The sequence below is a fragment of the Perna viridis genome, chromosome 9 (assembly GCF_037379345.1).
Source record: "Perna viridis isolate PV_CMFRI_1.1 ecotype Kerala chromosome 9, ASM3737934v1, whole genome shotgun sequence".
NCBI classification, from domain to species: Eukaryota; Metazoa; Mollusca; class Bivalvia; order Mytilida; family Mytilidae; genus Perna; species Perna viridis.
In genome coordinates, this window is record NC_142453.1 from 13,255,729 (window position 1) to 13,272,442 (window position 16,714).

The 16,714-nt window shown below is 33.4% G+C and overlaps 1 protein-coding gene across 1 annotated transcript; it reads right to left on the bottom strand.

Moving 5' to 3' along the window:
• Window positions 1-350: 350 nt before the first annotated feature.
• Window positions 351-2,186, bottom strand: LOC148606849 (uncharacterized). Its single transcript, XM_088545556.1, has 2 exons — window positions 1,208-2,186; window positions 351-796 (listed from the first exon to the last, which is right to left on the bottom strand). The coding sequence occupies exons 1-2, from the start codon at window positions 2,000-2,002 to the stop codon at window positions 692-694; spliced, it is 900 nt and encodes a 299-aa protein (XP_088401682.1). The 5' UTR covers window positions 2,003-2,186; the 3' UTR covers window positions 351-691.
• Window positions 2,187-16,714: the final 14,528 nt, after the last annotated feature.

Here is a 16,714-nt window from a genome sequence, read left to right on the forward strand (position 1 = left end):
TGTAGGTGTAGGTATTAAATGTGTTGTAATGTTTTATATGTACCGAAATTACTACGCGTTCCTCACTTATATTACAGAAAGTTCTATGCTAACCGATCATTTCATCTTTCAATGTAAACTTCCTCCTCGCATACAAGTAAAAAACATACGTAGAACACTTGTACAAGTATAGTATTTAAAAGGTACATTTTGATCTCGTATGAAGCTAGAACAGACGGTTTTACGGCACTGATCAACAGCATAAGGTGGTGTAGTAATAAATAATTATGCAAATATACGAATGTACAGTACTCAAATTACCGGTGCAAGAAGTCGCTAACAATATTTGCGACTTAAAAACAACGAACATATAACAGTTCGAAATTTCATATTTCACAATAGCTTTGTAAAGTACCAATTATATAATTTGATATTGCATTATTAGTTCGTCGAATGTGGTCTTGTGATTTATCATTTTAAAGTTCTAATGAGCACTGTTCAGAAATCAAACTCAATATATTATACATGTATGGAGGAGAAGGTCAAGGGTAAGTGCAAGCATCAGAATTGATGATTTTTAAGATTAACATATTATATATCAAACAAAAGTTATAGATGTGTTACAAACAGAAAAGGGAATAATTCCAGTTTTAAAAATTATTTTGATAATGATAAAAAATTGTTCTCTCTATCAATTTTGTGAGGAGAAATATTATTCTGGTGAACTGTCTTCGTTCATAGACTTAAAGTCTGACTCAAGCTCGAGATGAATATGAGAAAGTGCTATAGCTTTGCATTGCCCTATGGTGTCCTCTGTCTGAAATAAAGATACACAATTATTGAATTGCATGAAATTTGAAGTAGTCTACATTGCATTGGACAGACATTAACGGAAAACTCGATGATAATATGAAGTCGATTTGTAAGTGTAAGCAGTGAAATTAAACTTGATAAAATGTACAAAAATTATACACGAAATGAAAACCACCTAATTCGTAGATTGTTAATTATCATTATTATTATTATTACTAATATTATTATTATTATCATTCTCAATAATAATATCAATAACAATAGTAATGATAATAATAATTTTTGAAATTAACACACTGGTATTGTCTGAATAGACTAACTAGCACGGCCAAAATTTTAAATGGTAAAGAAAGTGTGGAGTCTATTACGATTTGATCAATAAAAACCAAACATTAATATCATATCCGTAATTCACCTGTATCCGGGTCACCCTATTGCTTGGCATTTCTTCTGTAGCGTATATGCTTCCAGTTGAGAAGACTATTGACAACGGATTTTTTAATGGGAGATAACCAATCTTGCCGGTAATTTTTCCATGGTTTAAGCTGTCAACTATCAATATTTTGCTCTCGTTGTACAAACATACATATAAATTTCCCGATTTAGTAACACAAACTCCACTTGGTGTATACATTAAAGCCAAACTCCATTCAACTTTCTCGTTTATATTTAAACAAGTGATGTGTTTAGTTCCTGAATCAGATATGATGATGTAGTTCTCGTTATGACATGCTAAATATGACGGCGTAAGGAAGAGCGGAACTTGTTTTTCGTTGTTATTAATACACTGTAGTATTTTCCCAGTGTAATCAAGAATATCTACTGAAGCATTAGATAATTCACAACAACCAACCACGATACGATTTTCGTCTAAACACCTGATTGGACTATACCTTTTGGTAGTCTTCCGCCTTGAACTGAGAATCATTTTGTCATCGACGCTGACGTATGTTAAATGTCGTTTACACGGTTCCGTGACAATAATATGAGACGAAAGTTTAAGCCTGCACACTCCGCAAGGATCTTCTAGAAAAATGTAGTCTTGCAGCACGTTATCATGTTTACGGAACCTTTTTACTCGACGACTTTCACTGTCAACAACGATGAAAAAATCGCTCTGAAAGCAGATGTCTGTAAGCAAACAAACACTTTCATCTTTCAATGAAACATTAATTACCGAAACATCAACTATCTCATTTCCACCAGACATTCTTCTGTGATATACAAACACACAAAGTACAAAGTCCTTTCTATTACTTATTATCCCTTCATGTCAATATGCGAAAACGAATTTTAAGTAAAGTGAACAAATTTATAACTATAATATAATAGAAAGTAAATCAAATTTCTTGAAGCAAACCACAGCATTTAATTCAATTCAAGCATATCTTACAAGACGTGTTCAAAGATCAATAAAGTCTAATTTCTATTGTCACCGTTTACTTCTGTCAATAGTAAGCATTTCAAGGACGACTAGTTGTAAGCATTTAAATGTAAGATTGCACTTGTTTACCTCGGTAGATACCAACGTTAATCTGTTCCACGTGTGATTTGCAGTGAATACATGTTTTGAATGTGTGCGACCATTTTTATTTCATAAACAGTTGTTTATGTTTGATGAGGTCGAATTAAAATTCATCAATCTACTCCACAACATCTGATGCTAACAGCCATATTTTGGAAATTATGTAAAGAACGTCAATTTACCGATTAATGTCATCTCCATACTAAGTTCTAGCTTATAAAAATCATTACTCAATCGAATTTTAGGGGGACCTCCAGCTAATATTTGCTTAAGTCATGAATGAAATAACATTTTGTATTATTTTACCCTCAATATTGCTTATTTGATCGTAATTTCTAGATTGATTGATTATTCTATTTCATCGGCTATCAGATTATCCTTTGTTTGAGAAAAATAACCAAGTTTTAAAATTGGAACTACCAAGCCCTCCCTTTTTTCTTTAATTGATTTTTATTATTTCTTTATTGCCATTTTACTGTGTGAATCCTTTTTTTATTCTTTTCCCCATTTTTCTCGCCAAAATAGGATTCGCTGTAAGCAGCTTAGTTAGTGTACTATCATTTAACACAGAACATGACGTGTAAAGTTGGCGGAAATGTTTTGAGATAAATATTTGTCCAGGATCATTAAAATACTAGTCAGGCAATTATCACTTGCCACCTTGTCGACTGCTCAATATGCCTGAAATTCAATAATAATAACAGGATGATTAATTCGAAAGAGTGAACAACCAAAATATTATCACGAGTGTCAAAGAACGCCTACATTTAACGAGTGTGAGGAACTTATTCCACACACGAGTTAAATCTTCAAGCGTTCTTGGCACGAGTGATCATATTTTGGTTATTTACGATAACCAGTTGATTGTCCTATTTATTATATAGATTATATCCATAATTTATCGATATCGTCAACATGAATTTTAAATAATGTGAATGGCGGATTTATATGACATTTATATTTTGGCGGGAGAACGTCCGAGAGTGAAATTACCGATTTTTTTTGCACAGTGTGAGTTATCGAAATATATTGCACTGGGAACATTGGTAAATCACTGCTTTCTCTTGTCTTAATATATTGTAATTATAGCCTAATACAATTTATACTTGTCGTAAGCGAGTTGGTCAGTGGAGGTTTCACACATTGTGTGTTAAGGTCAAAAACATCTTTTTGAAGTTAACATTTCGATGTATAATAGCCTAAAATATCGTGTTGTTTGTTGTGTAAAATGTCCTAGTTGATTGACACACCTACCAAGTTTGTCCGGGATGTCGTTTGACTCATGTGCGAGACACCTAGTGGTAGGAATTAATCGTGGCAAGTTTTATGATGGACCCCAAATGGTATTAAACTTGTATAAAGAACATCAATAGTTGTCATTTGGACATGGGATGTCAATGTTAAACTGAGTTTTATCTGCAATGTCTTTTACCAAATGGCTTCCTTTTTGTGTTAGTGTCACATACACGCACATAATAGAAGTGATGAAAATCATACCAAGTTTTATCATGAAATTCAAAATGCATGAAAGTTACAGAGATCGGACACTTGAACCAAGGAGCAGTCAAATTTAACTATTTTTTCCGCAATGTCTTTTGACTTGTATTTTTTTTCTTGAGTGCGACACGTCTTTTAGTTATAGTGAATGAAATATGCAAAGTCTAATGGCTTCTGGAACTCCAAAAGGTATCACATATCGGCAAACATACCAAAGTATCATAAATTGAAGAAAACAGGGGCGATTAAAATTTTTATATAAATGTACACAATGTAGAGAGCGGAATGAAATACGATTACATATATAAACCTGAAGATAAGGACTACAAGATAGCACATAAAAATATATAGCACTTGCAATATGAATTCACATAAGAAAGTGAGAGTGACAATAGATGCTCCGGAACGTTAAGTTTGTCCTGCCCCGCCATCTGCGCAAGTAATATACTTTTTGTTGGAAAAATTGTTGGACGGCTCAGAAATGAAGTATCAATGATATAAAGCATTCTTAAATAAAAGTTTTAAGGTTCGACAGTTATTATTAGGGCCTCCTCCGTTTTAGTAATCGAGGTACGAATTCGTCTACCGCTGTTTGGAGCATGGAAATGGGGGTCTATCCAGCCGAACAATCCCTGGATCCGCCACATTATTGGTTTGGTTAAACTATCCCCTATTAAGATTTAAGCCGTCATTTTCTATATTTATTTTTCTATGACTATTTGATGGCAAAACGTGTTCCGAATGGCTGAATGGCAAAAAAGTGTCACAGTGCTATCCCTGAAATAAGAAAACTTTTATTGTGAATGGATGACAAAGGAAAGAGGAATGTAGAAGTCAGTTAAATATACTTTACAGTATAAACAAAGAAATTATATCTTAATAAAGTAATATAATTTATCAATGCATTGTTTTTCCTTTTAAATTTTGTTTTTATTTTGTGTCCATCTATTTCGTTAGTCAAGCAATATTCAACATAATCATTTTTCAAAGCGCATTCGCCATTAGTGATATGCCTTGTAAGCTACCACCACATGTTGACAAGAAAAAAAATACAAAGGATTATTTTAAAAAGAGAAACACTTATCTATCGGAAAGCTTTAACATTTTGTGTATACCAGCAGCTTTAATTTGCTCACTAGTTACATAGTGTTCTGTAGGAACAATGCAATTTGAGGAAGGGTTAGAGGCAATATCTTTTGGGTGTGCTTGCAGACGCCCAGAAAGAATCAGAATGAGAGGCTGATGGTAAGTTTTCAGGTTGAAACTAATGAACCTCAAGGTAATTGATTATTTATGTGTTCAGGCTTATTTTGTTTCTGTAGAGGGTCTGAAATGACATGATCGTGTACCGATGGATCATCTTTTTGTACCCATGGGACTGGCATTTTTGTTTGCAACTGACGGAGAAGGTCGTACCTTCGATATATGTTGCAAATAAGTGTAAATATTGTATATTTTTCGCAATGAAGAGATTTTGTGTTTAAATTCATGAATATTTCTGAGTTGATTAAGAAGAGTAATATCCCTTACGTTTTGTCTTGATACGTCGACTAATGGCAAAATGCAGTTGTTTTTAAATTCATTTTATGGCGAATGCTTTGAATATATCTTTTATTAAGATGTGGATTAATTGGGAGAAATTTCATATTAATTTCATGTTTTCACCTTAAAACACGATTGTTGCAAATGTCGTACTTATAACACTAGTTTTTTTAACATTAAAATCGAGCTACATTTTCAACATTTGATGAAATCGGAAATTTTTGAATCCGTAAATTTTCCTTTCTTACCAAGGCAGTTAATTACAAAAAAAATATACTAAACAGTTAGAGATGTGATATACGATACAAGGATAAATAAATTGAAATTACGTTAGACTCAAACGTAATACATCCTTGTAGTATTAAATTCTATGTGTTTGATAAAGAATTGCGGTATTTGATTAATCTCAATCTTCGGCAGGGAAACACCCGCAATGAAAAATCATACCATTTAAATGCAAATAAAATAAGTGAAATACTAACAAAGGTTAGATAAGCTGCATATGTGTTCCATTCATATCAACTGCAATTAATATCTAAAAATATCCTTGCCTTATTTCCTACAAGAAAGCATTAAGAAGGATATTTTCACGGAAGGAAGATATCTGCATACATTTTTACCTTTGACAAAAGTCCCATTTCGTACACTATGGTATATAAAAAGTAAATTTGTTAGGATTTTTAAACAGTGAATAGAAAGTATGAACATCAAAATAGATAAGGTAGGCAGTCCAAATTTACATCAGGTTACCTGTTGTTGAAGAGTATAGTTAAATAGGAGTTTATATATATATATATATATATATAATATATATATCAGTTTCAAAATCTCCAGAAGATGGTAAAATTTAAAATGAATATTTCGGATAACTGATATCCTTCCTCAGCATAAAACTCATAAAACTATATGAGCATAAAACTCACGAAGTTCAAGATCATAACAGATTCAGAAGCTGAATCGCGTACGCTGTGGGTGATTGTACCTGTTTTCAAAGGCTAACATAAGCAACTGATAAGGAGCCTGAAAAAAAAAATAACAAAGAGGATCTTTTATCAAAGTTGCATTTCGACATGTTCACTTCAGTTTGTTACGCAATAATTATATTAAAAATCAATTAAAAACTTTCTCACCTTAACTTGTAATTATTACATCCCTATTCAATTTAATAAATTAAATAGTTATTTTCAACTCTGTCAGTTAAAATAATGTACTTTTAACGGGATTAACTGTTTAGTGATGAGAGGTTATTCCTTGAAAAAAGTGTAAAATATATCAAATTGCAAGATTTATGGTTGGTATTTTCGTATTTAATAAATTAAATGAAATGAAAACGCAATATGTAAAAATATCAGCGCAGCGTTCACAGCATAATGTAAGGCCGAGCAGAGAAATACCAAAATTTCGTAAAAACTGAGGTTTTCGGTTAAGAAATTACAGATACCAAAAAAGAATTATATTCATATATTTACAACTAATGGAGAGTGTGCATTGTAAATAACCAATAACCTGTAACCATATTTAAAATCAGCTTAGTTCATTTCATTATCCAATTTAAAAAAAAATCTGTTTAAGCATTGTATATGGTTTACAGGTTTTTGCAACAAAAAGTAAAACAAAAATATTCCCTACCACAAAAAAAAAAAAAAAAAAAAAAAATCTTCTGAAAATTCATTGAGTTAGAGATCACCATGGGACAGTGTTACCCTCGTATCCCTTAAAGAGTAGTCAAGGGAAGCAAGGTTCTAGAGACACAAAAGAACGTAATCCAGGGACAAAGACCAGACATGGTAAACAGATAAACACAACAAAGAACATAAAATAACCAAAAAAGTACACACACAAAGAAACAAAGGTGAATGAGCAATTCGGACTCCACTAAAACCTGGGAACATGGACCAGTTGCACCGGTAGGGTAAACGTCCTCAGCTTTTCTAGAAACATCCGCCAATTTGCAAATATTCTTAGTTATAATGCTTTTCGTAGAACATAATTCTGCTTGTTTATCGACATATACTATTAGCCTTTAACTTTATGTGAGGTTGGATCGCCTATTTAATGCAATGACTTGATTGACCATTTTGGATATTAATTGACGTTGTAATAGTTTTTGAAATAAAGACTATAAACTAAACAGTTCATTCAAAAGATTAAAAGATTGAAAATCGAAGTAATGGTATTTTTAGTATTTGTGATGACTCAGTTTTACGGAATTTTGACATTTCCTAAATATTTCTTCAATCCTAAGCTATCCATGCACTTACACTTTGGCAAACCGACAAAAAACACGGTTTAAGTTTACCAATAATAAATGTTACATATATAAGGTTTTTTATTTATGGTTTCTCTTAAATAACGGTATTGTCGTACTACATATGATAACTGAAATAGTTTTACTGTAAATGTAAAACAATCTAATATTTTTTTTTACATTAGATGTAACTACAAGTGTTGGGAATACAAATTTACTGTTTTATCAATATTTGAAAATTATATCTTATCACAAAAAGCAATCGGATTTATTAATACATTCCTTTTCCCTTAAATTTAGTTCTTATTTTGTTGTATAATTTCAGGTTTTCGTTAGTCAAGTATTATTCAACATAATTTTGTTTCAATGCGCATTCGCCAGTAGTGATATGCCTTGTAACCGACCATCACATGCTGACATGAAAAGAATTAAAAATGATTATTTTAAAAAGAAGAATTCTTATCTATCAGAAAGCTTCAACATTTTGTATAAAGACCAGAATCTTGTTTTTCATCCAAATAGTGTTTCTAAGTCTAGAAAAACAATGGCTTTTGGTTGGATAAACAAAAATTGTCCAAAAGATGACTATGCAAATCCATGTCCGCACTACTATGCATTAGACGTTGATGATTTGAGAATACCTAAAGTATTACTGCAGGCAGAATGCCGTTGTACTGAATGTATACAAAGCAACTGGTTCGGATCAAATAAAAATCATCATACAGGGATGGGATGCCATAAAATTTATCACTACTCACTAGTTATGAGAGCCACACATTGTTCTAATGGTACAATGCAATTCGAGGAAGGGTTCGAGGCAATATCTGTTGGGTGTGCTTGCAGACGTCTAGAAAGGATCAGAATGAGAAGCTGATGATGAATTCTCAGGTTGAAACTAATCTACCTCAAGGAAATTTATTATGTGTTCATACTTACTTTGTTCTAGTAGAGAGACTGAAATGAAATCAGAACCAGTTGAACAAGTAATATCACAAATTCTCGTGGTACTAAACTTAGTATAAATCTTGTGTTAGATGTTTAATAATGATCAATTTATTGAAGTTTGAAATTGTATTCGTTTGTTTATATGTATGTATGAGTTTTATATCACAACATATTCCTTATGCCAGAGCTAAGATTTCTTGCATTCAGTATTCAGGAATAGTTAATTTGCTACAGGACAAAAGTCTTTAGCACAACAGATTTGTGGTCGTTGTGGTGCATCCGTCTGCACAAAAAGAACAGATTTGTTCACCGTCTCATAGTTTTCCTTTCTTTTTTTCTTCAACCAGGGACATTTTTTAGCAACCCGGTGGCGGTTTCTAGAAAAGCAGAGGATGCTTACCTCATCGGAGCACGTGGTGATTGCTCCTGGTTTTAATTGCAGTATTGGTTGCTTATTTACTATTGTTTCTATGTATGTGTTATTTCTTTTCTTTGTTGTGTGTTATTTTCCCTGTCTTTATCTTTGGATTGTATTTTTTGATTACGGTCTTCGATTTTATTTTTAATTAGTTCAATTAATTAATGAATGTCTTATTCTATTTATTCTTGAGATTGGTATTTTTTTTTAACTAGGAAGGGCAATGGGGTGGGTTATTCTCAAAGTGGCCACTTTTTGAATCCCCAATTTGAAAATTTATGAACTAATATAGTTCCCTCTTATTGTAATACAAATTCTCCATAACGAAAGTTTATACGAAATAAAGGCAGGACCTTAGAATCACTTATACCAGTCTGACAGAAAGTGATTTGCTGATCAAATTCGAAATATTCAAATATATAATCGAAATGTCTGTCAAAATGGCATCTTAAGCTCACAACTTCGTCTTCTAAATATCGGCAAAAGATACCGAAGCGTGAACAGTGAGATGGCACTAGCAGTATTCCTTTCCACAAAAAACCGGAAATGATACCACGTAAGCACGTCCTGCTCCGCAAACAGCACCCGTCATATTGTCTTCCAAATTTGACAAAAGTGTTGTCGACCAAAAATTCACACACTTAAACAACATCAGACTCGGAGTACTTTTTGTTAAAATCAGTTTGCTTTTTTACTACAGACACTGTAAAGTCAGCCTCATATCTTGACCTGCACTTAGAGAGCGATTGTAAAGGAAAACTATTGACCAAACTGTACGTCAAACGCGATGCCTTTTCATTTATAATTGTCAACTTTCCTTTCATTTGCGGCAACAACCCTTCAGCATCACGTATATATTTTTTTATATCACAACTCATACGTTGTGCCAGACTTTTTGTATCGCGCTGGACTTCTTACAATTGGGCTTCTGGAATAGGGCTATGTTGCTACAAGATTAAAATCATAGCTACAGAATTTTTTTGGTCGTCATCATGAACGCGGGGGTGGTTACGGTGCGTTCATCTGCACAATGAAAACTGATTTGTTCAACGTGTCATAATTTTCCTTTTCTTTTTTCGTCTACCCTGGACGACCTTTTTATGAGCTACTCGGTGGGTGTTTATGGAAAAGCTGAGGACGCTTACCCTACCGGTGTACCTGGTCCATTCTCCAAGTTTTTAGTGGAGTCCGAGTTGCTCATTTGTTTTTGTTACTTTGTATGCATCATTTAGGTTATTTATGTTCTTTGTTGTGTTTGTCTGTTTTCCATGTCTGGTCTTGTGACTTGATTACATTCTTTTAGTTTCCGCTAAAATCTTGGTTCCCTTAATTACTCTTTACAAAATTAGCCGTTTCTCTGCCTAATACTAGATAGGCATATCTTTTACTTCCATGTTTTGTATAAATGCTTAAAAAAATTCATTAAAAAAAAACTTCATCTGAATTAATCAGTAAAATATGTGAATATGAAGTAAATCTTTAAATTGGACTCGGGTAGTAGAAGGTTCTTATATTTGTCATAATAAAAAATACCCCACAAAATAATATTGCAAATTCAGGTATGCTATAGATATGTTTTCTCATTAGCGGCAATAAAATAAAAAGCTATCAAATGACCAAAGGGAAAAAAAGCGATTAAGGAAAACAAAAACACCATTTATCTATCCACAATTTATATCAATATGATTGAAGATGCTAAATTGCTGCATAGTTGTCGTTTTAGTTCAGGCTCTTTATTTCTAGTTTTGTCGTCAGAATATAGACCAAACCGTTCAACAGAAAAACGTATTTTTTTACACGATTGAATCATCACTACAGAAGTTTTATGGTCGTAATCATGAACTCGTGGATTGTTACGGTGTATCCATCTGCGCTATGGAAACTGATTTGTTCAGCGTGTCATAGTTTTCCTTTCCTCTTTCGACTACCCCGGACTTGACTTTTTATAAGTAACTCGGCGGGTGTTTCTAGAAAAGCACAGGACGCTTACCCTACCGATGCACCTGGTCCATGCTTCCAGTTTTAGTGGAGTCCGAGTTGCTCATTTGCTTTTGTTACTTTAAATGTATGATTTTAGGTACTTTATGTTCTTTGTTGTGTATGTGTTTTCCATGTCTGGTCTTTGTTCCTGGATTACATTCTTTTGATAACCGCTATAACCCAAGTGGAGCGCGGCGGAAGATTTTACCTAACCAGCCCGGTAAAAGATAATCCGATCTTTGATCTGTAAGGAGCATAAGTACATGTGTCTTCCCTGAAAACATTTCTATTTTGTCGCTTCTCCTAGAGAACGCCGCCATTTCTTGAAACATATTATATAGTGACGTCAAACTTTCTTTTGCCTTTGTTTGAATATGTGGCCATGGCTGACAAATAGGGCCCAGTGTTACGTTTAATAAAAATTGTTACAGCAAAATTAGTCGTACTTTATGTCGTCATATGGCGCCACCATGATCGGTTGAGCTGTGACGTCACGCAGTCGGTTTGTAAAGTGAAAGTAAATAGGTAATTGATAACGATGTCCGAAGGAATCGCAAATTTGGGACTTTTGCCCTGTAATTTAAACCCCAAATAAACAGAAGAAGAGATTGAGGCACAATATGTATTTACAACGGGATTTGCAACCAGAAGACTAGTATGTCAGAGGAAAATGTAATGGCTACTTCCCAAACTCCAAAGCAGCTCCAGTTCCGAACCGTTGACGTTCCTCCACTAAAAGTAGGGCCGGCATGGAAGAGACCAATGCTCCGGAGTTTGGCTACTTCCATTCGAAAGAATGTTCGTGTTGCCGGTCAAAAAACTTCGAATATTTCTCTTTTATCATTCGTTCACTCGTAAGCTTGTCAAGACAATATATTTTTGATGATTAGATAAACAGGATCGTAGAAATATTTACGGAATATTCTTTGTTTATATATTATTTGCAGTACTTGCATCAGTACCAAACCGACTTAGTGACGTCACGAGCCAATCGTAAGTTATCGGTAAAAATCAATAAAGTCTGCTTATGATCTTCCTTCGGATAGGAGAGTTCTGCAAGATGGCAATCTACATATATTTCAAAGATTTTGAACTTAACATTGCCTTGCGCATTTTATAAAAGCGCATTTTGCATTAACGGCTATTTATTGTGTGTACATGGGTATGATTTATCATAAGAGCCTAACGTAAAGCAAAGGTGGTCTTTCCCTTTAATTTCGGAAGTTTTGTTCAAATGTATTCGGTTTCGCAAAAAGTCAATCAACGGAATTGTTTCCCTTTTATTGGTATTGGATATATGGCGGTAAATTAGAGAAAAATAAGCGGAGCGCATGCATGTAGTGACCACCCCACCCCCTTGAAATTACGGATAGTCATGACGATGAATTTGTTCTTAGTCGTTTTAGGAGTGACATATGTTGCAGTAAAGAATTTCATAGCATTCCATGTAGTAACATAATCGATATTGATGTAGCCAATGAGGTCTTGGAACATCGCAAAGAAATTACTAAGGAGGAGCTTGATATGATTCTTGAAGATGAGTTGATTTCACATAGACCCTCAGAACAGTACACGAAAAAAACATAAAATTAAAGAGAAGTAGAAAGTCAAATATGCACACAAAATTCATGCTTAATACAAATTTGAATTTTTGATTGTGATTAAAGGTATGACAAAGAATAAAATTTCGGCTAACATGGAAGCGGTCAAATAACTTTGAAATATATGTACTTGCAATAAGAGTTTTAAGAGATTACATAGACAGACAAACCAACAGACTGTTTCGTTGAATGAGATCCAAATACAAATTATGGCTACTCATAAGAATCTTGGAATAACATTCTATGATAATGATAAATGGAACACCCATATTGATAACATTATTCTAAGTGTATCCAAACACTTGTGTGTACTACGAAAATCAAAATTAAGGTTAAGTAAAAAAATCTACAGTAGTTATGTCTTGTCTTTATACGCCTCATCTTAGAATATATTAATGAGGTATGGGATAATTGCGGTATCGCTTACTCTAACAAATTAAAAAGAACCGCAATTAGAAGTCGCAAGGATAGTAACATGTCTTCCCATATTTATAAAATGTAGCTATTTGTACGAAGAATTTGGCTGTGGAAAATTATCTGAAAGGCGAAATACGAGAAAATAAAATGTTTTACCATATACAAAATGGCAATGCTCTATCCTATCTCGGTAAACTTATCCCCTCCTTTTTGTTCATAGTACAACAGTATATCCGCTACTTACTGGATTTGATATTATATTATCCTTCTGTAGATTATCATTAACCAGTGAATCGTTCGTACCATCTATTGTAAGAGTATTCAAGGGAACCAAAATTCTAGCGAAAATCAAAAGAATGTAATCTAGGGAGAAAGACCAGACATGAAAACAACAAACACAACAAAGAACATAAGATAACTAAAATAATACTTACAAAGTAACAAAAGTAAATGAGCAACTCGGACTCCACTAAAAACTGGGAGCATGGACCAGGTGCACCGGTAGGGTAAGCGTCCTCTGCTTTTCTAGAAACACCCGTCCGGGATAGACGAAAGAGATAAGAAAAACTATGAAACGTTCAACAAATCAGTTTTCATGATGCAGATAGATACACCGTAATGATCCACGCGTTCACGATGACGACCATAAACATTTCTGTACTGATGACTTCAATCATGTTGCAACATTACCATGTTCCAGAAGACGAATTGTAAGAAGTCTAGCGCGATACAAAAAGCCTGCGTAGTTACGGCAAGCTCTTGCATAACGTATGAGTTGTGATATGAAAACTCCATACGCAAGTGCTGAAGGAAAGTTGCCACAGATGAAAGGAAAGTTGACAATTCTGAATGAAAAGTCATCACGTTTGTCATAAGTTTGGTCAATAGTTTTCCTTTACAATCGATCTCCAAGTGTAGGTCAAGATATAAGGCTGACTTCACAATGTCTGTAGTATCTCAATTTCTTTTGGGTAGATGCAATGTATTGAAACCCCAAAACTAGGATAGTGTAATGATAATACGTCATTTATATAACGGATCAGCTATAAAGTCAGCCTCATAAGAGTGAAGGAATAGGTCAGCAAGTAGAGGAGCACAATTTGTTCCCATTAAGAATGGAACAACTTAAGGAAAGACATGCAAAATGTAAATTCAATATCAACATTTAAACGTGCAATCCGAAACGAATTTAGACATTCCCCGATATTACGTTCCTTGTAAATTAAACAGCTATGATGTTCAGTGTCTTCCCTTAACTACGACCTACACAGATTTCATATTGATCCTGAGGACAGTTGCATCGCACCATTCGAGCTTTGGCGATTTTGATAGTACTGATCTAACGTATGAAGAAAATATACTTATTTTTGATAATGTCTTCATATTCATCAGAATATCAAAAAGATTTCTGATCTTGGATTTGACTCGGTTATGAACGGATTAGGGTTCGGGAATTTTGTTGTTATCCTTATTAATTAATATTATGAATGTAAAAATCAGTGTCGCACAGTGTATCCTTCCGATGGTGTCCCCTTAATATGTATCTTAAGTTTTAAACATACATTTCTGAAACTTTTTAATATTTTTATTTTCATTGTACTGTAGTTTTTCTTTTTGTTTCAATGTCCTGTTTAATCTAACTTAAAACTATCTTTTTAAAAATTTATGATGAATAAATGTATGCCATCAATGTTCTTATCTATGTATTATTTTCTGTTGAAGACTTCAAAAGTTGGAAAGACTTGTATCCAATCCCTTTTTGTGAAATGTACAAATAAAATTGTTGTAAACATAGTTAAACTAAACTAGACAAACAGAGAAATGGACACGGTGCTATAATTTTTTGAGTTAAAGTAAAAAAAATGGAAAATTGACACTTTTATGAACTATAACTCCTATAACTCAAAATATATAAAAATCAATGTGGAGCTTAAACTTGTAGAAATAAACTATTCGACAGCTCTTCAAGGAAACAACTGTTGAAACATGTTCAAGTTTTCTGTAAATAAAGGAAATATCCCCCTATTATGAATACAGTTCCAGAAGTCATAAATAATAATTCAGAAATGTATAAAAAGTGAAAGAGAGCTTTCATCAAACAAACGAAACATTTCACTAAAGTTTCATGTGACAACTATTGAGTTGAAGTCTGAAAACTGCGAATTACACCTTGTTATGAATGAAGTCCCATTGATTACTCTAATCGGAAAATCACAAATTTTCAAAAATTGAAAGAAAGCATTCATCAAAATAAAGAATGAATTTTATCAAACTTCCATTAAAATTGATACATGGCTTTTTGAGTCATAGTCCGTAAATAGAACATCCCCCTCCATTTTTGAACGAATAAAGTTCCGGCCATAACTCAAAAACGAAAATTTGAAAATTTATAAAAATCGATAGGGAGCCCATATCAATAACAAAAAAAGGTTTGCCAAAGTTTCACAAAAAATGGTGGCAGCATTTGGGGGTATTGTGCTAAGTGTGAACGACGGACGGACGGACACCAGGATACCATGATCCGTCCCGTATTTATGCGTATAAATAAATCCAAAATTATAATAGAAATATTGTCAGATTGGTTGATGTTAACTAAATGTACATAAACATTATAATCACTCTCATTTGCCGATTCGACCAAATTTAAATTCCTTGACCCAGATAGAGACTTCCGTGTTTATGTAAAGCAGGTTACATTTCTATCGCATTGTTTTTTTTTTTCCACATTATGTTGATTAATCAATTATTAAACAGTTTACAATGGCGCACAAATGCACATCCTTCGGAGATGGAATTGCACTTTGAGTACCGAAATTCAACTTTATACTGATATTTCATTGTCATAAAGATTTAGACAAATCTTAATTTGTTATACAGTGTGCTGATACCAAAGCGTCACAATGTGTTTTATTATCATAATAACTCGGACCAGGCAAAACATGTCATTAGAAGTTGTCATTGTTTTGCGTTGTTTCATTACAAACCCTTTTTAATGCAGGCTGTCGTATTTTATTTAAATGGCTTGCATATCTGACGTTGACTTTTACATGTCGTAATACCGGAATAATATTCGAATTACGATGTAGCACTACTCTAAACCACGTTTTATATATTAATATTATTCTGATAAGTAATATTGTTTGGAGGTTTTAATAACAGTTTTATAGGTGCTATGCAGAGTTAATCATATGAAAGAATAATCAAGGGAACCAAGGTTCTAGCAGTAATCAAAAGAATGTAATCCAGGGACAAAGACCAGACATGGAAAGTGAGTATACGTATATATTTAAAAATCCAAAGTAGTTAGCTATACTGAGTGTCAATTTGGCAGAGCCAAAATTTATGTTTCCAAAAGCACTCAAATAAGTAACTCTGCATTTCCTATTAGGACATTGATAATACGTCACAGGTTATAACGTTTTAAGTTACTTTTCACTGGATTGTATATTCAATGTCAATTCAAACGAACTGACAAAAGTGTTGTTATGAGTACCTATAGACGAGAACTTTCCTAAATGCACTCACTTATCATTTTGATAATGAGAATCGATCAATATGTAGGCTTTTTTTGCCTAACGAGTACGGAACTAGTCTCGAATCGAAAATCACCATGCAGCCTTCCACCTTATCTCACCTCGAATCTCCGCATCCTTGGTAAAGTCATCCACCCTTTGTCAGAACATCTTTGTCCACAGACTCCCTTCTAGTTAGAGTCATTGTCTGTTTTAAGATCTCGGAGGTAAGTGTCC

Excerpts from the sequence above, each read along its gene's own strand:
- LOC148606849 (XM_088545556.1), bottom strand. The coding sequence starts at position 2,002 with ATGTCTGGTGGAAATGAGATAGTTGATGTTTCGGTAATTAATGTTTCA. Across the intron at positions 797-1,207 it reads ATAGGGTGACCCGGATACAG|ACAGAGGACACCATAGGGCA; the intron begins GTGAATTACGGA and ends TCTTTATTTCAG.